Source organism: Poecile atricapillus, chromosome 14 (assembly GCF_030490865.1).
Source record: "Poecile atricapillus isolate bPoeAtr1 chromosome 14, bPoeAtr1.hap1, whole genome shotgun sequence".
Lineage (NCBI taxonomy): Eukaryota > Metazoa > Chordata > Aves > Passeriformes > Paridae > Poecile > Poecile atricapillus.
The window spans coordinates 7,226,742-7,251,676 of NC_081262.1; the positions used below are offsets into that span (position 1 = coordinate 7,226,742).

The following is a 24,935-nucleotide window of genomic DNA, read 5'->3' on the forward strand; positions in this document are numbered from 1 at the left end:
CATTCAGCTTGTCCACCACAACCCTCAGGTCCTTTTCTACAAAGCTGTTCTCTATCCAGTCAGTTCCCAGCCTGTCCCACTTGGGGGGTTATGCCAATCCAGTTGCAGGGCTTTGCATTTGCCTTTGCTGAACTTCATGAGGTCCCCAAGAGCTAATTTTTCCAGTCTGACTAGGTATGTCTGATTAGCAGCCCTGCCTTAGAGTGTATCAGCCACTCCCCCCAATTTGGTATCACCCACAAATGTGCTGAGAGGTCACTCTATCCCATCATCCTGGTCATTACATCAGCCATTTCAAGAATCCATGTTGATGTAACCTATATAAAGAACACAAGTCAAATATCCTTCCAGAGATATGCTGGAGACTTCAAATTTTGCTTTAGAAACACACACATATTGCATTGCCAAGTCTCTTTTTTTCTCAAGATATAAAATAAGAAGTAGCCCTGAATTCCACAAGAAGCAGGTCGTGAGTCTTTTTTTGGATGCAAATGCCGAATGTAGAATTTGACTTAGTGCAAATCTTCTGAAAGGCAGAGATGACTGTCAGAACCTAAGAGCTAAGCAAGCTGGAAATTATTTATAGAGTCCTTCCCCAGCATCTCCAGTGTGTGCCTTTGCTCAAGACAGGCAATATATTTCAATGCCATAAAAATGGACAGAACTGCATCAGTAAATACGTGGTACTCTGTGGACATTCTTGCAGACTTGTTACTTGCCTGGGTGGTAGTATGGACAGAATGGACTCTGTGCCAGCAGCTCTTGTACAAAAAGAGCAGAGGGGAGAATGGGGATCAGGAAAAAACAGAACTAGAAGGATGGGAGAAGAAAACTGTAGGAGTAATTCAGCTCCTCTGCAGACATTATTGCAGTTTCAAGAACTTTTCTATAATAACCTTTCCAGCACAAAACTGTCTGTTACGGGCAGTGACACAATACATGGTGTTTTTGCAGCATGAACAGAGTAACATTGCTGCCAAAGGGCATGGAAAGGACAACACTACAGACATGATCCCCAAAATTCTCTTGGGGCATATTGTGCTACTCAGAGACTTAGTATTACCAGAGACATTACAAGTTATGCTACAGGCTGGTGTAGTTTTAAAGTTGGATTTTGTTGTGTATGCTGGGACTGGATCTGAGATAATACATGTACATTGCTAAATACTATAAAATGGCTTAGCAGAATATTTTCTAATCTTCCACATGGAGCTTGTCTCTCTAAACTTGTGTTTAGAACTCCTGTACAATTTGGGACAACATCTCCAACAATATTAGCTGAAGAAAACATTGATAAACAGGAAGCATTGGTTGTGAAAAGGAACTAAGAGAAGATGGAAGGACATGAAAGTGAGGAAACCCAGCCAAAGCTCCAAAAATGGGAACAAAGGCACTGAATGTTTCCAAACAAATACTCAGATAATTAAGGCTATTTGGTTTGGTATTTTTGTGAAGACAGAAATTATAAAAAAGTTATGTACTATGTGGACATTTAGTATCTGAAGGAACACACACTTGTAAAGAATACATTCCAGGCAGAACCTCTGTCCCAATCCAATGTTTAAGAAGACATGGGGTAACTCGGAGACATTTACCAAGTATAGCAACAATTAAATGCAGTCATTTGACTTAACTGCTGGGAAGCAACTCTTCAGTTCTAATTATTCAGATACCCTCACAGTAAGGCATGTGCTTCTTTCCTTATTTTCCTCCAGGAGACAGTGTCACAGAAGAACCTAATCTGGGACTTAACCTGGGATGCAAAACATCAAATTCCTGTTTCCCAGCTCTGCTACAGCTATCATAAAGCACCTTAAGCAAATCATCCTGCCTCTATTCCCATCTCTAACAATGGGAAAATAATTGCTTTCACCATTCTTTATTAGTTCATTAATTCAGTGGGGCAGCAAGTATGTCCTATGGCTCAAATGCCACATGCTTAATGCTGTAGGCATATTTTAGCACTTTGCTTAGACACCTACAGACCCTAATACTTCTGTACTCAGCAGCAGCAACACTACATTGGTTCACAACAGCTAAATGCAGAGTATATATAAATTTGACTAAGGTAGGTGCTATGCTTTTTCATTTCTCAAGAAAAATAACCACTCTCATGAAATAAAAAAAATTAATGGAACTATTATTACTACAAAAATGCAGCTTTTCAGCTGTTAAGTCAGCAGGAAATCTACTGTTACACTTTTCGTAAGATCACTACCTTCACCTGATCACAGGGTAGTGGATAACTTGCACTTACATTAACGATATTTTAAGCCATTCTAGCACTTTCCATAAACATTTTACCATTTTAGGTTATTATATTCTGTTGTTTTCCTGCATGTACATAATCCTGGACCCTGAGAAATGAGGCTTTTAGAACTCATTTAACAAGTTTACTAATAACAGTGTTGTGCTGTGAGAATGTTCCTCAGTACAGCCATGTGTCTCAATTATATTAATCTATTTCTCAGACTTAAAAACAATTAAAGTAATCATAAGGCACATGCAGCCTTGTTTGAGAAAGTATATTTGAAAAGCAAATACTTCTCCCCACCCCTGCACAGCTCCAGTTGACAGTCAAAAAGAATTCATCAGTAAGAGGGAAATTGCTATTTGTCACATATGACTTAGGCCAGTTTCCAAGTGCTTCAAATAGAAGAAAAGAAACACTACAAAATATGACTGGTCTACACTGCCACATAAGTTTTTAATTAGGAAATTTAAAGGGAACTAAATCTCATTTTAAAAAATACGATTCTGTCATTGTAATCCATATGAACTCCCAGTCTGTTACTAGTATATTTTCTTAGCCATATGCTTGGCAATTAACTGGACAATCTAGCTCTGCCTCAATAAACGTATTTCCTTCTATCAGATTTCCTTCCCTCTCACCAATTTCACTGGATACTCTCCTTGAACTTTTACTATACTTAGACTCAGAACTCATGAGTTGCATTCCTTACTTCATCACTATATACAGTTTCTGACCCTACACATCTTTGTGTACCTTCTGATTGAAGCAGCTATAGTCTGATTTCAGTCTCATTTGATTTTTCAGTGGTTATAAGGTTATACTTTCCTCAGAGAAAAATACATCAGCTGCACTAACACATTGCATCAGTCACCCTCCTGAAGAACAACATGAAATGTAATTCACCTTGCTCCCTTGGATACTGTTTTCATTGTCATATGCAATGGTATGCTGGATGGGATAGTGTTCAACTGGAAGTTTCATTAAGCAGCTCTCGGACACCATTAAAGTGTTCTAATAGGTGTGACTTATTGAGCGGAAGAGTCGGTAAACAAATGAAGTATAAGTGACAGTACAAGACCAGAGTAACAGTAATTAGCGATGTGACTCCATGAGTAATAGGAAAATTGCCCTGACCCAGTTGATGGCAATAGCAACGAAATCTTAAAAAAAAAAAATTTTAAAAATTTCCCCATATGGGTTTTCTACCAACACTTATAAGGGTCATGAGCAACCTTTCTGATTGCCACACCACCCACTTCACTCATATTCCACTCCAGCTGTGTTAGGACACAGTGGCAATTGTGCTCCCCATGTTGTCCAGAGCCAGGAGCAGGGGTGGAAGAAGGACGGGCTGGCAGCATTGTCCCAGCACCTGCAGCTGCTTGGTACGGATCTGCCAGGCATCAGAGCTTCACAGGCAGCCTCCAGCAACCTTCCCTTCTCTGCAGAGCACCAGCACTTGGGTGGGAACCCTGCTTGCTTCTGCTGTGTGGAGTTCACACTGTCACCCTCTGCCTTGCCAGGGGCCATGCACAGTCCTGGCTGAGCTGCCACACCTTGCCTGGTGTTCTGCACACAGTTGCACAAAGGCCTACCAGGTGTACAATGGTTTATCAATATCCTGCCTCCGATCAGTGTTGCACATTTATCCCACGCTACCCTCACCTCAGTGCCAACACAAACATTTCAGAGAGCCTGGATTAATGAGAGCATAACAAAAACAAATCTGATCTGTCTGTGCATGCATTTTGTCTCTTGAAATCATGTCACATATGATTTTCTGCCTCTCCTGAATAAAGAGGTATGTTATAAAACAGAAATCAGAGCATTTTAATGCAAAAATAGAATTATCCCTAATAGAATTATAATTATTATGTGCATGAAAAAACGATTTTATTTCTTTGATGAAAATACCATTCACAAACCCTCCCCACCAAGCTACCAGCTGCTCTCCAATAGATGATGTGACCAAGAAAAATTTCTTGGTATGTGCCATAAATAAAACCAGTTTTATTTCTCTTTTCATATCCTAGCAGTGTAGGCCTCAATGGGATCCTATGGGGGTAATATCCTGGAATATAATAATGCTAAAAAAAAAATTAAAATAGTATGAACACCACAAGACAAAACACATGCACACAAAATCAATACTCTGAATTTCAGGGCTCTTGATTGCTCAAACAACTGACAGGAAATGCACTGGTTTCAGTGCAATAATAAAATGTCTGAAGAAATACTTGGAAAGTATGAACACAGAAAAAATCACATAAAAACAAGTGGTATTGTCTGTGTGTGGAGAGAGGCAATGAAACTGACTGTAATAAGATACCTAGTAATGTATTTTACGAAATAATACAAGGGTTAGAAAGGGAACCGAAAAAGATGCAAATATAATACAACGTACAAAAAATACTCACTTTGAGAGTCTATTTTGTTTGAGGTACAATTAAAAAGTTTTTATCAACCTACAAATATTCGTAATCAGTTTACAACCAGTTGGTTGTTCTTTAGTCATCCAAGGAAAGGAGTAATCAGTAGATGAAGTCTGGCTGATGCAGACTCCAGATAGAGCACGTCTTCAGCACTGGTTATAATTAACCACTAGACTAACTTACAACACAGTTCCTGCTTTCCTCTTCAGATCTAGATAAAATTAGTGCTGTAATTCAAAAAGAAAATATAGCTACCAGAGCAAAAAGGTGTGGAGGAGCGGAGAGGCGGCCCCATCCCAGACCTGCGGGGTGTGACTCCTTGTGCCTGCACCGCGCTCCGCTGCCCGAGTGACAGGTCCCAGCTCTCGCCGGCTCTTCCAGCGGCAGCTCCTCCCTTCTGGCCAGATGGACAGCACAGCTTGGACTTGGGCTCCGGCTCCGGGGGACCCGGCTCGGGGCAGAAAGCAGCCTGTTATAGCCGGCACGCCGCCGCCGCTGCTGCTCACACGTACACGCTCCGCTGCCGAGCACACGCCGCTGCCGGGACCCGCACCCCCGCCCGCCACTGCCCATGGCACCGCTGCCCCCGCTGCTGCTGCTGCTGCTGCTGCTGCCGGTGGCCGGTGAGTAGAGCAGAGCCCCGGGCCGGGGCTCGGCATCCACACGATCCTTCCCGGCAGGGAAGCCGCCCCGTCCAGCGGCGCCTCCGCGGGCTCGGACCCGGTGGGATGGGGCTTGGCAGCATCGGAGGGGAGGTGGGAAGAGGGGTAGAGAAAGGAGTCTTAGGAGAAACAGTGACGGGAAGTGCCTGTCTTCCCACGCCTGTGACAGGTGGCCAGCGCTCGGGCACAGCTGGGTGGGACTCGCCCACGGGAAGCCCCGAGTGCCGCTGCCAGCGGCGGCCGGAGCTGCCCCGACAGCCCGGGACTGCTCACGGGAGCGGGGCTGGAGGGGCGCACGTTACTTCTGTAAAGTTCGTCAGTAATGTACAACTCTGCTAACCAAGTTACGTGCTTCAAATCAGTTTGCAGCTTGCACGTTCAATAACAATATTTCTATAAGGCCAGCAGCTTTACTCCCACTCTTCTCTGGGTACTGGAGTGAGTTGTGGCAGAGCTCTTGAGTTACTAAGCAGTTCAGAAGCAGGAATTAATTGGTAGAACTGAGACTACCTACAAAACCCTAACTGGGTTATTCTGAAAAATGAATCAGTTCTTCATGAATGAGTTATAATGTGAGAATATAATTAAAGGACCCCTGCCTCACACCTTCGCACAGCCAATTACTCACTTTGGAAATATTTAATTATTTTTTTTGGTCTCCTACATCCTATTTATTAATCAGTGTTAAAGACTGGTTGTAACAATTCACAGTCCATTTCCTCATAGGGTTTCTGAGGTATTCATCAGTACAGTAACTGATTGTACTCATTTCTCTGAAACTATATTATCATCCCTCATTTTCAGATAGGTAGGTGGGCTGACACAAAAACACATCCTCTGACTTCAGGTTCCCTTGGGGACATGGTGGAACCCAATTTTACCTACAACCTGTTCTATGTAGAATTATGTGGAACTTCAACTGCTCAAAGCCTGGTTCTCGCTGAATGCTGTGGCAGCTTGGTACTCCAACCCCAGGATATTCAGCAGGCTGAGAACCTACTATTTGTAAACATCAATAGGCATTGTTTTAAAGTGATTAAATTAACCTCATGCTGAACCTTTGTGACTGCTGTTAGGATAAAATCCTTAAGTAAAAGGTTCTCTTGCACTTTTTTTTTATATATTTCTACACAGCTTGCAAATTCACCACCACACCAAATCTTGCAAATAGCAGGATCCTAAGAGAAGAGCCTCAATCCATTCCTAGAACAGATTCTGGGCACAGAATGGAGCAGGGTCTGGGGGGAGGCAGTCGTGTGATTAAAGCCCATAAGGTAAGGTGCTTGCATAATGGGGCCAACTTAGGGCCCCACCAAGCTCCCTGCCCCAGTTCTACTTCGTGACCTCAGATTGCCCCTATGATTCCTTCTGCATTTTGATCATCCTCCAGACTTTATCCTTTGCATGGCACAAACCTCAGCAAGAACATTAAGGAAAGCACTGCTTCTGCCAGCTTTGAGTGCTCATTACAGAGAGCCTGGCTGCGCTCTGATAGCTGAGTCAGGCACCTCAGTCACTCACTCCGTGGGCAGTGAGGAGCACGGGAAATGCAATTCACCTGTTTCCCAATTGGTCCAAAGTATCAAAAAGGGCAAATCTAACCTTTTAAAAAATTTACATGTGACCAGAATTTTTGGAGATAGCATGTAAGTCGTCTGGGCAATAAAATGAGGTGAAAAAGGCCATTCCTGATGGCTTATGAAGCAAGTAGTAAAAATCTAAGCAAAATCTAAGGTTTCTATAAGGCTTACAGTTCTTTTTTTCTATACCTTATAAAGCAATTAATTTAAAATAAATACAATCTGTCTCACTCCCTTTTTCTCCACCTACAAGGTGCATGCATACAATCTGCATGACAAAATCCAAAAATCTGACCAGATATTGAGGGACAACACTTCCCTGTCAGGAGTGCATAATCAAACCTCTCAGCCACAAAGCCTTCATGAAAACAACAAAAACACAGAAGATTTCAAAACCTTGATCATAAAATGTTTGGAAATACGCAGAATATCAATTTACTCTAACTATATTCCACAACATATTTGAAAAAACACTTTGGAGATTTTGTTATATGGCAAACATACTGATGCTATCATCATCATCATCATTATCAACATATTGATACTCTGATTGTTTCCATTGTTCTGTGCATTCTCAGATGGTATTTCATTGCTTGCATTAACTCAGCTCATGAAGCTGTTGTGACAGACTATCACATTGAGAGTATCTATGCCGCGCTGGTTTACAATTGGATGTCCAGATGCTGTAACACAAATATATTACAAGGACAAAAGGTTTATGTCCTTTTCTTTAAGACACATGGCTTATTATACTTGAGGTCCTCAGGTACCAGTCAGTTCATCACTTCTACTTGTCATGGATTTAAATCAAGGGACTGGGAATTGTCCCAAGTTAGCAAACAATTCTCTGAGGAAACCAGGAACATGACTTGAAATTTCTTATTTTCTTCTTCCTGACTGTTATCTCTCCTACACCATCCTTCCTCAGTTGCCAAGAACTGAGACACAATGTAAAAGTTCTTCACTTTTTTCAGAATCCCCAAGGTCATGCAGAGCAAACCCAGCTTTGCCATTAACCATGGTTCCTCCAGACACTACTGGCTGTCTAAAAGAGTAACCATGACTAAACATTGAAGAGCATAACCAGTTGTCACTTGTAATGCTGCAGCTTTATTGCAGGGTTTTCAGCTCAGAATATACTGAACTTGTACTGACAATGAAGATAACACTTTCAATCTATCATAAGGCCAATCAGTTTATAATCAAATGGATGCTTCTGCTACCCAGTACTAATATTTCACACTAAACATACATGTAATGGTCTGTTGAGCCATGCACAACAGACACTGTTCACTGTCTTAGCAAGGAAGTTTAGTGCCAACTCAGCAGTTTTGAAATGCAATTGACTACATAGCAAGGAAGCTTTTCTTAATTCCTCAGGATATGATTGCTTTTAATCAACAGCCGAAGCTGCATGTGCAAGTTTAAACAACCTTGTTTCAACACTTCTGCCCCTAGATCACATGCCCAAAAAGCACAAGGGACAAGATATGGGAGTGGTCACCAGTCAGGAAAGCACTAACTGCTGCCTCAGGACTCTTCCTAAGTGTTTTTTTACTATTTTCACACACAAACCAATTGAATTTCTTACTAAGGTGATTTCATGAGGTGCTTAAATTCTATTGTTTCATGACATTACAAGTGCCAGAGATCACCAGCATCCCACACATTTCAAGTTACTCAACTGTGCTGGGACCGGTATTTTTTCTGTCAGATTTTCCATTAACTGATTAGAGTTAATCATATAATCTATCATGATATAATCTATTACAAAAGATTACTCTATTGTGCCATTATAATAGATTATGTGATTATGCAGATTATATAAAAACTGCATAACCATATAGTTATTTTGTAGGAAAGTAACTATCAAAGTCTTTAACAACTAAGTCTATTTTTTTTCTGCTGTCTGTCTCCATCACAGGTATTATCAGTCATTAAATCTTAATGTCTTTTGGAATCTGTAACCAGTACTGGAATTTAGGTTTATAAATTCTTCTTCACCTACCAAAAGAAGTAATTAGTTTAATTAATAAGAAGCCTTCTAAAACTAATTTGTTTTTTAGTCATTCAGCTTTTTAAAATTTGCTGTGAATAACTTGGAGCCTGCACTGCAAGGAGAGGCTGCCCATTACCATCAGGATCTTCAGTGTGTTAGTTCAGCCTCTCAGGATGACATGAACACCTAAAAATGTCACCCAGAGTCTCAACAGTTTTCTGGTGCTTGGGAACTCTTGCTTTAGTACTGATATGGGATAGTTAAAATACAGTACCTAAAGTAAGTTGTGTTCAGGAGAAATAGTATTGAGAATCACTTAAACAGCAACTCCAAACAAAAGTAAAAAGGAAAATAACCAAACCCCACCTTTCTAATTTCCCTAGAAAAGACTCCAAGCACCCACCCATTTCCTTGCTTTATATCCACCACACCATCCCACACCAGTTATTTGGCTGCTTTGTCTAAAAATGAGGAAAACCAAAACCCTATCATAAAGGACCTATTTGTTCCAATGTAAAGCACTACATTCTACAAAATAACATGGGCAAAATTGCACGTTATGTAAAGAGAAAACACTGCAACCCTGGGGCAGCTAATCTTAGCAACTGGGTGGGTCAGGGCCACAGAACACATAGAACACACGCTGGCCCTCACCAGCTGGAAGACTGGAAATGACTGGTCTGCCATTGTACACTGCCTCCATGGGAGGAAAGCACTGCAGCAGTTCTCAATCGTCAGGATTCTGCTCACTATGGACTGGGGACAAAGGGAGTGGGTCAAGCAGCATGACCCCAAAGTGTCAAAAATAAAACTGGATTATTTTCAAGTCCTGTAATTTATTATCAATGCTTTAAAAAACCCAAACAATCCGAACGATTTTATATTTGCATGTTGGATTCAATAGTAGTTTTTCTTCCACAGTTTATAAAGGCACTTTTGGGGAAGCCCATTTGAGAAATCGAAGAGGAATTCTGGAATTAGCCGGAGCCATCAAATGCACCACAGGGCGCTCTCCTTTTGCCTACCTCCGCTATGGATGCTATTGTGGCCTGGGAGGAAAAGGATGGCCCAAGGACAGAGTAGACTGGTGAGAGTAATGATTTATCTGACAATTAATTAAATGCTGAATGCAGATGACGAATAAAAGGACTAAAATATAAATTAGGCCTATTTGAGAGAAGGAACTAAGTTTAAATACACCTCAGATTGCTAGAAAACTCTGAAACATTCAAATTGTGTTTCTGTAGATCTACAAGAGCTTTCCTTTAATTCAAATTCTCATTGCATTAGTACAGGATTCACAACACAACTGAGTTTCTTTGCTATCACTGTTTAGCAAAGAGTTAAATAACTAAAGACTTGTTGGAGAAGCTTTAAAGTTCAAGCATTGAAGCTATCTAAATTAAAAATTAAAAAAACTAAAAAATTAAAAAACAGAGGCAATAAAAATATTTTGATTTTACTATCTTCCATGTTATTAGTATTCAAAATAATACATAAGAATTGCTCAAAATTCAACCTGGTAAAAATTCTAAAAACCAAACCCTTCCATTTAGTACTTAATTTCAGCATACTATTATCAATGTAATTTGTAATTTTACATTAATTGACAATTAGATGATTGGTCTGGGTTTTGTTCTGGTTTTGCTTTGTTGTTGTTGTGTGGTTTGGGTTTTTTAAAAAAATTATATTCATGAAAGGGAGTTACTGAGCTGTGTTGTTCAACTGTTATGTACCACAGGATCTTTACACAGTGATCTGTGGGGAATGACCAAATAATCACTTAATAAGCACAGGAAAAACAGTAATTGCAAAGGGAGAGCTCACAGCATTAACTTTTCCTATCGCAGATAAATTCCACAGACAACCTAAACACCATCTACCTACTGTAATCTGATGGTTTTAGTCTACCAGGAGGAAACTGAACCAATAAATGAAGGAATTAAATAAATGAATAATGACTGAGTACTTGGTGGATACACCCAATTCTTCCAGCAAGTCAGAAAGAAAGGGTGTAATTAGTTTGCAGCAAAAACTTACAAGCTGCCTAATTTCAGGTCCTTGTTGCCTCCTCTACTTGGTTTTCTGGGCTTGCAATGACTCCACACAAGACACACTACAACAGCATATTTTAATGCCTTTTTTAAACATTAAAATCTCATTAATTCTTACCTGTACTGTTCAGTTTCACAATGTCATAGAAAGACTATAAATTTTTTGTGCCAACTATGACAAGAACAATTTTGAAACAATAATTTTGAGCAACTTTCCAAATTTTCTGATGATAATGAGCTAACAGTTCATTTTGTGGATGGTGCTAGGAGAAAAGCATACTCACGCTTTATAATATAATATAAATTCTCATATAATTGCGAATGCCCTGAAGATTCAATTAGCTCAATGTATATCAGACATTCTTCTCATCACTTATTACATGAAAAAGTAGTAATTTTTTCCAATTACCCTGGTTTGGTTCCTGGGCAGGTAACGTTTGTACACTCACTGATACTTACCCTTTTGTCACAGCTGTAGTAACCCATTGATAAACCCCATCTGGATTGTGTGACCATAAATCACCATTTCTGCTCCTCTCAGGTGCTGCTTTCACCACGACTGCTGCTATGGGAGGGCAGAACAAGCAGGTTGTCAACCAAAGACTGAAAGTTACCACTGGGAATGCGAAGACAATTCTGCTGTGTGTGGTGAGTGAGCACTTGGGATTTTTTTGGTGTTGGGTTTTGGAGTTGGGTTATTTGGTTTGGTTGTTTCTTACTTCTACTAATTACCTCATTACAAAGGTATTTTCTTAACTCTTAGTTTACCATACTTCCTTCTATAACTTTTATTGCCAGGACACACTGTGCCTCCAAGATAGCACAGCTAAACTGATCAAATGAATGCAGTTTCTTCTTAATCCTCCCCTACTGACTGACATAAGCAAATAAAACTGTGATCTAGAAGTATCTATTACCTTTTCAGAAAACACAACCATCCTCCTTTTACTCAACATTTATATCTGCTGAGGAACCCAAACAGGAGACAAGGAAATTGTAACAGTTTAAAAAGATCTTTTCCCTACTTAGTTGAAAATATTTCCCACTATTTGTAAGTTTATAATGGACATGGTTTTGGCATATTTATCCCTGAGCAGTTGCACTGATGGTTGAAACTTATGAATGAATTCACAGTTACAGTTTACAGTTTCAAACAATGAGGTAATAAAATATTTGATGAGTATGTTTATTTCTGGAATTTAAATTAAAAAATATTAATTTGAAAATATTTACATGACAAGTGTACAGATTGCTGACCACATCCTGATAAATTTTGTTTGATTGCTTCAAAATATATTTGCCATGCTGAGGTAAGGGAAGGACAAAGAGATCACCAAGAAAGAAAAGCCTCAAAAAATGGTTAACAGAAAGTAGCTTTTCTTTTACATTATTTGTTCACAACTCCCAAAGTTTTAGCAAATACTTTCCAATATGAGTCTCAAAGACTCATTGAAACTGTAGCTTCTCACAAGCTCCCCAATATTTCTAGGTTTTTTGTTGTTGTTGTTGTTGTCATGTTTTTGTAATTTTGTTTGTTTGCTGGCTGTTTGGGATGTTGCTCCCTTGTTTTGTTTTTAAAATCAGGTGCTTGGTCAGTTACTTCGCGTATAATTTTACGCTTCTAGCTAGAATGCAAATGAGCTTAAGAACTGGTTATTATTTGCACGACAGAAATGCAAAAACCCTTACATAAACTTGTTTAAAACAAGTCTGAGTTTCTGACTACCATGTTTTAAAGTCAACAGTTGGCCATTCACAGAGAACACAAAACCCTCTCATTTCATAACTCAATTCAAAATTTGCCTGACCTGAAAAGAAATGAAAGTTTGGACATTACTTCCTTTCCTCCTTCACATTCAACCTTTACTTTGCCCAAGTGTCCACCTCATTCAGAATCTCTACTTGCTCATTTCTTCCCCTGCCCCAGATGTACAAAGCAACTTCTCTCTAAATTAATTAAGAGAGAATCAAACTGATTAATCATATTACAGTCTGCCCTTATTTGACTGTAAAGATTCTGCTCCTGACCATATTCAAAATACTGGCCAAGATAGCAGGCATAGTGTCAGGAAACCAAGTCCCTGGTGCAGCATGGAGAAGATAATGTCTGGAGCATACCAGAAGAACAGAAGAAAGAATAGTTCTCAGTTATCATGTTTTGATTTTTTTATCCTATCATGTTGTTCATGCCACTTGTGCTGTTGAGTATCTCTAAGGGCAGCTAGTTGCAGCATAAACACATATACATTAAGAACACTTCCATTTCATGGCAGAATTTGAGTTCATTCGTAAAACTGAACACTTGTTCTGCTCCTGGACAAATCTCAAGCAGAGATTTGGCTAAGCTTTTAAAATGGTAAACACTCAGGCAAAATGTAATCAAGGATTCTTCAGTTTACAGACAGTTACAGAGAGAAAAAAGCTACACACTTCTGGGTTGGCATGCTGAACCCAAAATACGTTGCTGCAGAAGAAAATATTCATGCCAAGAAGAAACACTCATGCCAAGAAATCTGTTAAGTTACAACACTACAATTATAAAACAAACGTGACAAGACATGGATTTTATCACACAAACACACTTTACCTAACTTCTTACTGAACACTTCAATAAAAAAAGGTGGGCAGTTTAGGCTGCCATAGGCTGGACATGGAATACATCTGCATGCCATGTATATATCCCATGTATTATTTTTAATGCTATATCCTACAGCAGATTACAAAGGGTATATGAATGGAGTATCTTCCCAAAGTCAAGTTTCACTAGAGCAAGAGGAAAGTCAGGGAAGGTTCCATACCACTTTCTAAAGTGAGATCAATTATCAGAGTTCCTTTATTAAAAACTGGAAGAAGAGTATTTAAATCTTTATCTGGCTGCTGTATTTTCACCTGCCAAGATTGGTGATTACTGACTGATCCACAGGTTCTTATCAAAGCTCAGTACAGCTCCTATTGCACTTGAAATGTAAGGCATTTGTATGGCAAATATGGAATGTGAGGGAGCAATTCTTGGTATTCCATTGGGGATTTTCAATTTCTTCAGACTAATACCAAACTTACTGTGTTTTCTTTCAGACTCACTAGAAGATAAATGTCAAAAAATGGCATGTGAATGTGATCGTGAAGCTGCCAAATGTTTTTCTAAAGCTCCCTACCATAGAAAATACCTTTTGTGGCCAGACTTTATGTGTGGTGAGATTCAGCCTTTGTGTAGATATTAGATATATGACTCTTGTATATATTTACCTCTACAATGACTTTTTTTCGGCCACAGTAATGATAACAAATGATCTTCCCCTTTCTTGATACTCCCTCATTCCACCTCAGCCTCTCCACCCCAAAACGGCCAAAGTAAACATTTTTCCTCTTATTTACCTTCTCCCATGCACTTTTATTGACTAAATAGAAATCTGAGTTTATCAGCTTAAGGAGTAACTGACAGTGTTAATTTTTGTTTATATTCAGATTCACAGATTTTTCAGATTGATAATATCATTTGCTGGGAACTTTTTATCCCCCCTCCACTGGCTATAAGATACAAATCAAACTTGTCCACTAACATATCTTAGCATTTGTTAACTTTGAACTGACCGGAAAAAGTGCATGAAGTGACAGTATCAGCACAAGGAGCCCTCTCATCTACATTAAACACTTATTACAAAGCCTAATTTAAGAGTTGAATTTCATTCACCTACAGTAATTTTACCCGCATTGAAGATGGCCTATTATACTATTTTTTTTCCTAGCACTTACTTTTTAAATAGAGCTTTCTAAACAGCTGCTTATTTGATATGGCTCAAACTCCTTACTCTATGTACACCCTAAATTTCCTGTAAGCACAGAGAGTACCCTTAGAACTTTAGAGTCAAATTTAAAAATGCAAATGCAAACCATCACAAAAACATGAAAAAATGTAGAAGTTGTTGGGACCAACTGGCTTTCCCACAAGTGTTTGATCCTGCACAGCAAGAGTTTATGAAGCTCAGAAGTATATACAACTCATCAGGATGTAAAGCTGGTTTTAGCTAGGGTCACTTCATAGATATTTTTAACCTAACCCTTTGGGAAATCAGTACCCTGAACTGCTGAATAATACACTTTTTTGTAACTGCTGATTTTAACAGTTATAGAGCCAGGAGTGTTTTATGTCTACTTTATTTCTCCCACCTAAACTTAATCAAAAATGCAGGGCTAAAGAGCAGTCAAAGCTTATGACATATACTTCAATACACAAAAAAACCCTCAAACAAACAAACAAAAAAAAACCACAAAAAAAAACACCAACAAAAAACAAACACTCAAAAAAACACCATAAAAATCCCCCCAAAAACCCCCAAACAAAATAACCCACTTCTATTAGGAATAGTGAAGATTTCAAGAGAGATCTTTAATTGTGAAAAATATTTATAGCAAATTTAGTTCACATTACTGACACAAATGAAATAAACAAAACAACAAATACAGAATGCAAGGGGACAAAGTTCTCAAAAAAAAAATCTTACCTTTTGATGCAAAGGAATATACATTAACAAATGTCAATCCTGCTTACCCAAAATAACTTTCCAGTCAATACTTGCTCACAGATATAGATACAGACATTATATTGCCATGAGTAATTACAGTGTCAGGTCACTTTTCCAAAACAATACTTTTTAAGAGATAACCCTGCATTTAAGAATTAGCAACAGAACTCAAGAAGAGAGAATGAAAGGAGCTATTGATGAAGTCTAACTGATCTGAATAAAAAAATTTCCATGGTAATTGCCACATTTTCCAAGACACAAGAGAATTCAAGTAGTCTTTGCCTTCAACTACAGGAATTTTGGAACAAACTCTACAGTGAGACTGCGTATGTATAGGGCAGTCACAATGCTACATGTAAGGAAGACTGAAATAAATAAAGTTCTTTCAACATCAAGCCTATCCAGGCAGGGCATTCCTTTGGCAAACTGAAGTTGAGGAACATATTGCTGGTATGAAATACTAAGTTTAAAAAGAAAGAGATCACTGTAGCAGTGCAGAAGACACTGATTTTAAGGCAGGCTTGAAAATACACAGAATGCTCAGGACAGAATAAAGAAATGGATCTGATACAAATAGGGTTAGAAGACTGTAAGAGTTTTACATGGCTATACAGGAATGTACTTTTTTTATCAACAGAAAATTCCTTTTTCCTTCATCCTCCAACTTGGAATCAGCTTAATAACTTACCTTAAAGCTTTTTTGCGTGTTTAAATTAACATAGTCCACCATTTTCACTGCCACATACATAAAGAAGAAAAGCAAAGTTTACTCAAAATGTCCATTTTTAGAAGCTAAGCAGCGCAAGAGTTCCAATGCCAATCACTGCACTTGTGTCTCCAGACGCCTTATCTCTGTAACCACAAGATCAATGTTTATAACTGGGTTAAAATACAAGGCCCAGTAAAACAAACAATTGCAGACAAACTGAGGAATAAAAGGCCAAAAAATGGCAACAAAAAGTCCCTGGGTTGAGACTTTCCAGAAATGTCTCCACATTCTATGAGGAATAGTCCTGTGAAAAAGGAAAGGGAAAGGCTTAGAGGAACTTTCTGGTTTATTTTTAACCAGCTCTAAGAAAAGGTAATAGGTGCTACAGCTTTAAATTACTTAGCTCTTACTCGGGTTGTTTTCTTAAAAAAAACAAACATTTTGCACTCCAGGAAAAACTTTCCTAAAACCCAGTAGTACCAAATTTAAAGAGGAAGCACTAAATCAGTGCACTTAGACCCGAAGCCCAGCAGGTTCCAGTGCCACATCCCAGCTGTGCCTCAGGTTGTCCTACATTCCCTGTGCTGTTCTGGGCACATTCTGCCCTCTATTGACTGGCAAAGGGAAAACCCACTACACACCAAAAGAAGAATTTCTCCCATACAATTTCCAAAGATCACACCAACTATGAATATTAATATGCTTGAATTAAGACGGAATTGAGGCGGTAACAGAAAACAGAAAATCTGATAAATTATCATAACTAGTATCAGTATAACTAAACTTACTTATGATTATGAAGACTTATCCTGTAATAACTATACTACTGTATCATGACTACATTCTGATGTATTTAGTTGTCAGCTGACAGCTAATACCAGGCCCTGTAAGAGGCAGTTCTCAAGATAAAGTTTAGTATCTGCCAGTGGTTAAGAATGTGCTTGTTACTGTTTCCACATTTGCTACATCTGATAAGTAAAACCACCTCTAAGAAACCCTTGGAAGCGTGCACAGAAATAAAGGCATACAAGATTAAGCAATATGGGAATGCAGATTCACGTGTTGTTATTAAACTTGGAGTTTGGGTTAGACACTCATTTCAGTAAGCAACTGTGAAACTGTAAGGCTGTTACTTTCTCTTTATAAGGCTGTGTACTTCCTACCCTCTTCCAAAAGCTTCGTTAAACTTACTTCAATTCTCCTCTTGACCAGAGCCTCCAAAAGGAGAATAATTCCAGAACAGAGAGCAACATGGCATTTACAATTATAAATCTTGATGTCCAGTAGTGCACATCTAGCCAATCCCAAGCAAATTCAGCTATCAGCTGGTATGGCAAAAATAAATACTTTACAGTGAATTCTCTCCATTGCCTCCAAGAAGGATCTTTAAGGTCCTGTAAATTAGGATAAAAAGACTGTTAATCAATTTTATATTAAACTGATTTAATACTGGCTTATTTCCACTAGTCTTTTGTTGAAAAGCTGGGGGTTTTATACACTGAAAGCAGTGTTTTATCTTTATTATACTTGTTAGTAGGTAATACTGTAATGCAGTAATTTCAATTAGATTAGAACATCACTTTCTGTAGTCATGTGAACTTCAGAACAATCAGTTTCACACATTTAAAGTCTTAAAAGCCTAAAATCAATCCTGTTAAAAGTAATGGTTGCAACACTGGTGATTGCATACAATAAAATCAAAGAACTACTTACTCTGTAGGTCTGTCCTTTTTAAAGTCATAGTGTAAAGAGATGAAATGATGAATAATTACATCATGTGGTTTTATGCTGCTAGTCTTAAAATGGTTATAACTAAAGCAAGTAGCATATTTAATGTTTTAAATACTTACAAGCAGTTTTGTGACAGTATCTTCATACTTGTCTTCTTGCATAGGACAAATTGTGTGGATGAAAGGTAGGAAAGCTTCTGCATAATCAAACAAATATAGGTATAACATACTGAGTCTTGGAGAACTCTTCAGTGCATATAGAAGAAAGAGTGATTTTCCTGGGTTTACAGCCTAAAAGATATCACATTTTCAAGTTTTAATCAGTGAAAAAATAAAATTAAAATAACATGCCAGTTCTCAGATTTTCTGACAGTCATTTTTCCAAGGGTTGCTTTTCAAATTCAACAGTCCATTAAACTGAGCAGGTTTTACATAGGTAATTCCACTACTTTAACACTTTTCCTGGCTTTAAGAGAATCTTCTTTCAAAAGTATTACTTTAAAATAACTAATATACATGACATGACACACTTCATATTAAATTTACCTTATATTCCCAAAGGTTTTGTGGTGGTTTAACACCTAAAGTTTTCACACATTCCAGTTCTGCAATAATAGCTCTCCTATGGTTACTGTTCTCTATACTGTAAGGCTCTTTGGTGAAATCCTCCTCAGTCAGTGTTAGGAGGAGTCTACAAAAGCAGAAGAATCAAGAAGGTAAAGAGTGCCTATTCACCAAAAAAGATGACTAACAAATACATGACTGCATACTGAAACAATAAGCTACTGATACAAGGTAGCACAACCTTTGAGTTAAAGAATCATAGAATACTTTGGGTTGGCAGAGCCTTGCAAAGATCATCATTACACTGCATATCAAGTGTTCTACACCAACTGCATCTCAGAGCCTGGGTTTTAAATTTCCTACTTTTCTAGTTTCCTCTTGCCTGCTTTCAGCATGGCTCTTGGCTGGAATACATATGCATATAGCATATGCATATTTCCACAAGAAAAGAAAGGTGGAAGGGGTGGATAATACCTCAGTAGAATTTTACTCTAGGTATCATTTCAGTCTGCATTTTTAGCATTTTAAAAAGTTCTTAGAAATTTTTAGGTAGCTTGCTAAGTATCTACTACTAGATGTTTTCAACAGCAATTATTAGAACTTCTGAAATTTATTCTTATACATCAACAGAATATTCCCATAATCTACGGAACACAGTATGGTCATTCACAATAAGCCACCCCCAATGAATCTATCAGTAGTCCAATCCCATAATAATTGTCCTTGACCATCAGGTCTCTCACCTTCCATTTACTTTCTCCAGTAAAAATCTTTCTTTGTAATGTGAAGCCCACGGACCCAGCTGCTCCAGCCAGAGTATCACTTCCTCAGCAGTCCACTTAGCAACAGGCTTGTGGACAAGAAGATCATCTTCAAATTCTCTGCTACTCCAGTGATAGCCAAGAAGAACTACCTACAGGTAAATGCAAAGAAAAATAAACAAAGATCCTTTACTTGAGAAGCAAATACATAAATGATATAAATAAACACACAATAAGAGGCTTGACACGTAGAGTTTTCCATTTCATGGAGACTAGAATATTCAGGTTATAAGAAAGTATTTTGAAGTTTTAGCCACTAACTTCCATTTGCTGCATACTGCAGTTCCTGACAGACAGCTCTGAAGGCCACTTTACTTACACTGCCCAGCTGGAACCTCTTCTGTGCATGTAATTTAAGGATATTTGATTGCATGCTTAAAGAAGCAGACAGGGAAAACCAACCAGATGAAACTTACTGCTACACAAGTTAAAGCTGTGAGAACGCCTGAGAAAAACCCTCCTCGAGCATTAATTCTTCCTGTGCTCCGAACTGTAGGCATCTGGTCATTCCCATATTTTTGGAAAGTTGCTAAGCTCTGTGCTACATCACTGTTTTGTTGAATATCTTCTTTTCTTTGTTCAATGGCATCAGAAAATAGCTTTTCAATAACATCCCTAATAGGAAAAATAAAAGCTTAATATTCAGAAAAGGGACTAATTTTTGTATTTTTGTTTTCCAGCCTTTACTGAAGACTACCATCTTTGAAAACAAGAAAAAAATAGTTATTAAAGCTTAGGAAACTTAGAGTTATATCAATCACTGTCAAACAACATTTTCCTTAGCTTCTAAAGCTAAAATTCCACAGAAATCCCAAGTTATTTCTTTATAAATATAAAGAAAAATATAAAAATATATAAAATATCTGTATAAAATTAGAATTCTGTGTGCCACTGGCAAGCCTCAATTATTAAAAAATGCTAAGCAAAAGACAACATAAAAGCCTACCATCAATCCTGCCACCTATTTATTTAAATATTATTAATCCCAGATAATGTGTTATTAACAAAACAACTTGTGGGTAATTCAAGACAGCAGATAGATGTTTTTAGCTTTGTTCTGCAATATGAAAATATTTCTTCCAATAAATAATTTCTATTACAGAAATTACTACACAATTATCCGAGATCAATCTAACTTAGAATTATTAAAAACAACCAGCAATATTAGAAGATTGAGGATCCCGCCTCTCCAGCTCCCAAAAAATTTAGAAAGGGGGGAAAGCCCTCCCCCCCAAACAAACCTCCTCCCTCAAAACTAAACCAACCAACCCAACCCTTAATTCCATGTGCTTGAACAGTTCATTACAAGCGCATAAGATGAAAGTCTTTGGGATTTAAATTTCTTTGTGACAGTTCAGATTACCAATTATATAAGAATATCTGCAGAAAACTCAAAAAACCAGAAGGTTTCTGTGGTTCTATTTATGTAAAAAAGACATTCACAAAGTAGTTCACTCACCTGAGAAGGATGTTGACTTTGGGGAATCCTTCCCATTTTTCTCTGCATTCAGGGCATTCATTCTTCTTGGATGATACCCACCACAAGGCCAAGCAATGCCTACAGAAACTGTGCCCACAGTTCAGGGTGGTAGGATTGATCAGAATATCGTAGCAGCAGTGGCACAGGAACTCACTGACTGATATCTGCTGACCCAGGCCAGGAGTAGCACATGGTTCGACTTTTGCCCTCTCTGTTTCCCCTTGTAAAGTCTCATCTTCTTCCATTTTCCTTTATGCCTTACACAAATAGAAAGCTCTCTTAGATCTTCAAACCAGATAAGGCATTACTTCTGCAAAGCAACAAGAAAACAGCTATTACAGAAGTTTAGAATTGTAAGAAATGTGATTTATCATTGCACCGCTTTTGTCACTTGGATGGTGTAAAATTTTTTAAGTAACTCAGCCCTCCCCAAAATGAAACACGATCTACTTTTTCAACAATATATTCATTGCCAACAAAACAATCAAAACCAGATTCTAGATGTAAACAGCTGGGCTCAATCTCCCTATGCTTTCTTCTCCCATGTTACAAAATACATGAAAGTCAAACAAAATAACTTACTGATTCACATTACTTTTGACAGTAGCTTTAATCGGGGTTTTAGTAAAAGAAACCAGTCAAAGGAAGAAGTACCATCAGAGGATACAAAAATAAAATACCAGTATAACATACTGATCTAATTTACCTCACCCCTCTTCCTTCCAAGCATATGGAATAAAACATTACTAACAGAGGTCAATGCCAGACATTGCTGGGCAATGTTAAAAAAAGTTTGATCCATCAAGTCACCAGCTTCAGAACGATAAGATACTGATCTGCACACCTTCTCATCAAAGCTCTAAACTCCACACTAATTTTACTTGTAGGCACTTGGTTAGTATTACAGAAAATGCACAAATAAGAAGAGTTTAAGATGGTTCCAAGCTTACAAAACACATGAACCTATTTGCTTGATGTTCCTACTCTATTCTTTTAGATAGCAGAATATAGTTTCTTAAGAAAAACACTTCTGCGGATCACTCACTCAATACTCATGATATATTAGGAGATACCAAGAAGAAGACTATTTTCTCCTCAGGCACTACCAAACCAAAATATGATTACACTCTCCACCATGTGGCTCCTGCTTACTACTAACTTACCAACTTGTCATTCAGATCAAGCACAAAGAGGTAAGGACGCAAGCAGGTAAAGAACAGAAATTACAAAAAAAACCCAAGTAGAGAAACAGAAACCAATAGTGAAATTAGAATCCTCAGACTTCCAAACCTGTATTTCCCTGGCAAAATACAGGCTGTCAGCTTTCTAAAACAAACCGGAAACAGCAGTTATAAGAGGAAAAAACAAGATCTTGCACCTCAAAGCATTCTGCTAGTTTTCCCTTAAGACAGAAACAACAGCATTTATGTGGAAAATACAGGAAAAATATTTCACCGCTCAGTCTGCGCCAAGTAAGAGCCAGCAGCAGAATTACTCCTGGCTCCTCTCCTGTCTCTTCCCAGCTTCAGCTTCCTGCCCTCCGCGCTGCCTCCTCAGGCGCAGCACGGCCGGGCCGGGCCCGCGGCGCTTCCTACCCGGGCAGGGCCAGCGCGGGGGGCACCCGGCCCGACACCCTGCAGCCGGCTCGGCCCCGGCCCGACACCCTGCAGCCGGCTCGGCCCCCCGGCCCGACACCCTGCAGCCGGCTCGGCCCCCCGGCCCGACACCCTGCAGCCGGCTCGGCCCCGGCCCGACACCCTGCAGCCGGCTCGGCCCCGCGGCGCCCCGGCTACAGCCCCGGGCCGAGCCCACCCTGCTGCTTCCGCCCCGCCCCACGGGCACGGCGGCACCGCCGCTCCTTCCTCACCGCCGCCGCTCGCCTTTTTATTTCAAGCGTTTAGAATCACCTGACATGAGCACTGCTACACTCCCATTTCTGGGAATACACGCACTTCCATATTCATGAGAACTGAGGTACCTTTGCTTACTGTACACTACAATCTCAGGTAGCCTTCCTTCGCAGAAACTGTTCAAGGTTGATTTTACAATAAAGATTCGAGGCTTAACGAGACTTAAAGGTGCTAGTCGGATTGCAGTGCTAACGTATCCTGCACAGACTGTTCTTACCGCATAAGTTTATCTCTCCACACATTCACAATGACTTCTCTCAGTCTCTGTTCCCTTTCTGAAATTCTTTCTGACTAGTCCAAAAAACCCTGATTCACTCCTGCCTGCCCTGACAGGAGGTTGTATCCAGGTGGGGATGGGCCTCTTCTCCCAAGGAACAAGTGACAGGACATAGCTTTACTCTGCACCAGGGCATTAGGTTGGACATTAGGAAAGGGTGATTAGACATTGGAATGGGCTGCACAGGGACGTGGTGGAATCACCGTCCCTGAAGGCATTTGAGGACTGGACATAGCACTGAGTGCCATGGTCTGAGTGATCTGGTGTGTTTAGTCACAGGTGGGACTCGATCCCAAAGGTTTTTTCCAACCTAATTGATTCTGTGAATTTTTGAAGTGCCTCTGAGATGTATTTTTTTCAACTGTTCAACACAGTGACATTTTCTTTTAAGATTTTGTTCCAGTTTGATACAATCTACAAGTCCAGTTAAAATGACATTTAATTATGCTAGCTCATTTCAAGAAAGAAAATAGTCTCTCATTGTTTTCTCTCTCACATTATCTATTTTTGTCCAGAGAACCAATAAGCAGATTTTTAAACTACTCTAGCATGAAAGAATTCAACCTCTTCTAGATCTGAGGAAGTGCATCTACCGTGGTATGCAAGGTGAAAATGCAGCCCAGAATACTTGTTCTAAAATACAGTTTTTTACTACTTTTTAGTGTCTTTTCACTTAGCTTCACATTCAATGTTCGGTAAAGTAAAAGACCATGCAAGTGTTTGATAGTCTGTGCAGCAGACTTGAATGATGTGAAAACATGGCCTTTCTGTTCCAGTTTGTAAAACTTTTGACATATAAAAAGCTATGGAATCTCAAACTAACTGCTTGTATTGCCCTCTCCCACTTTTTAAGTGTTCCTTCTGCTTACCTAACAATACGTACATGCTGAAGTAAAAAAATGTCTAATCTGCAAGACATAGTACTTCAATTCTTATTGAAGCACTTTATTACAGTCCCTTACTGTTTGACTTGCAGCTTATTTTGTGGGTGAGGGAAGCAAAGAGTTCCCCAGATTTGTCAGCTACTTGGGGGAAAATAGTCTTCTGAAACAGCCATCAACCACTTTGAAGTGCCACGAGCACTTTAACTAGAAACTGCAGAAATGCATCTTAAAAGACAGAGGAGTAGCATGAAAATTTTAGGCTTCAGCCAATTTACTGCAAAATAAAAACATCTCTGCCATTTTAACTAACATCTTACTGGGAGCCATTTAATCATACTAGATTATTTGCTGGGAATGTCTCTTGAATAAATTGCTTATACTGAAAAGGCAAAGCTTAATATTGAAGAATCTTGAAGAACTCTCTCCACTAAATCCTGCATAATTCTTTATCTTTTTCTGTATGCAGAAACTACCCCCCACAGTTTCTGCTGGAACTCTGGAAAAGATGTTTTATGAGCCCTGTAGCACAAACTCTGAACTCTTCTGCCGCCCGTGCCCACAATTCCTGCGCTCTGCCCCTGTGCAGCACCTTCTTCTCCCTGGGGCAGCTCTTCCTCGCCCAGCGCTGCTGCGGGCCCATCCTGCTGGGCGCTGAGCGCTGCTCCTCCACAGCGAGGTGTCCAAGTGCCGCTTCTAACAGGAAAACGCTCCTTCAGTAATACGCCAACACCTGCAGTTCCCCTGGAATTATCATCATTAAGGCATCGTCGCTAGCAGTTCTGCACCATCCTTCTGGTGTCTCCTAGGCAGTTCCATCCCTTCTTTCTTGTTAGTGATAGCTACGCATTTCTGGCTTTGAGGGCAAGGCCCACATCCATGACACTTCACCACACCCCACAGAACTGCGGCTGGTGTAAGACTTCCTTCCCCGCGGCAGCGCTGCTGCAGCCACTCCTGCGGCCCGCTCGGAGCACACGGCAGGCGGCCGAACTCACCGCCCAAAGCCGAGGCCGCGGGCGGACAGGGCGGTGCGGCCCTGAGGGCTCCGCCCCGGTA

The 24,935-nt window shown here is 39.5% G+C and overlaps 2 protein-coding genes across 4 annotated transcripts; one reads left to right on the forward strand and one right to left on the reverse strand.

Annotated features, from left to right (window-relative positions):
- Window positions 1–5,121: 5,121 nt before the first annotated feature.
- Window positions 5,122–15,981, forward strand: PLA2G10 (phospholipase A2 group X). Its single transcript, XM_058849451.1, has 4 exons — window positions 5,122–5,309; window positions 9,849–10,014; window positions 11,523–11,629; window positions 14,057–15,981. The coding sequence occupies exons 1-4, from the start codon at window positions 5,258–5,260 to the stop codon at window positions 14,200–14,202; spliced, it is 471 nt and encodes a 156-aa protein (XP_058705434.1). The 5' UTR covers window positions 5,122–5,257; the 3' UTR covers window positions 14,203–15,981.
- BFAR (bifunctional apoptosis regulator) lies at window positions 15,351–24,801 on the reverse strand. Of its 3 annotated transcripts, none has more exons than XM_058849448.1 (8): window positions 24,469–24,801; window positions 20,788–21,118; window positions 19,745–19,943; window positions 19,251–19,420; window positions 18,490–18,634; window positions 18,064–18,234; window positions 17,405–17,607; window positions 15,351–16,517 (listed from the first exon to the last, which is right to left on the reverse strand). In XM_058849448.1, exons 2-8 carry the CDS (start codon window positions 21,051–21,053, stop codon window positions 16,325–16,327), a joined length of 1,347 nt encoding a protein of 448 aa, XP_058705431.1. In that variant the 5' UTR covers window positions 21,054–21,118; window positions 24,469–24,801; the 3' UTR covers window positions 15,351–16,324. The 3 variants fall into 3 exon arrangements, with proteins under 3 accessions (XP_058705431.1, XP_058705432.1, XP_058705430.1); XM_058849449.1 differs by lacking the exon at window positions 24,469–24,801 and adding an exon at window positions 22,264–22,512 and having other exon boundaries at window positions 20,788–21,065; XM_058849447.1 differs by lacking the exon at window positions 24,469–24,801 and adding an exon at window positions 22,264–22,512.
- Between the last annotated feature and the right edge of the window lie 134 nt (window positions 24,802–24,935).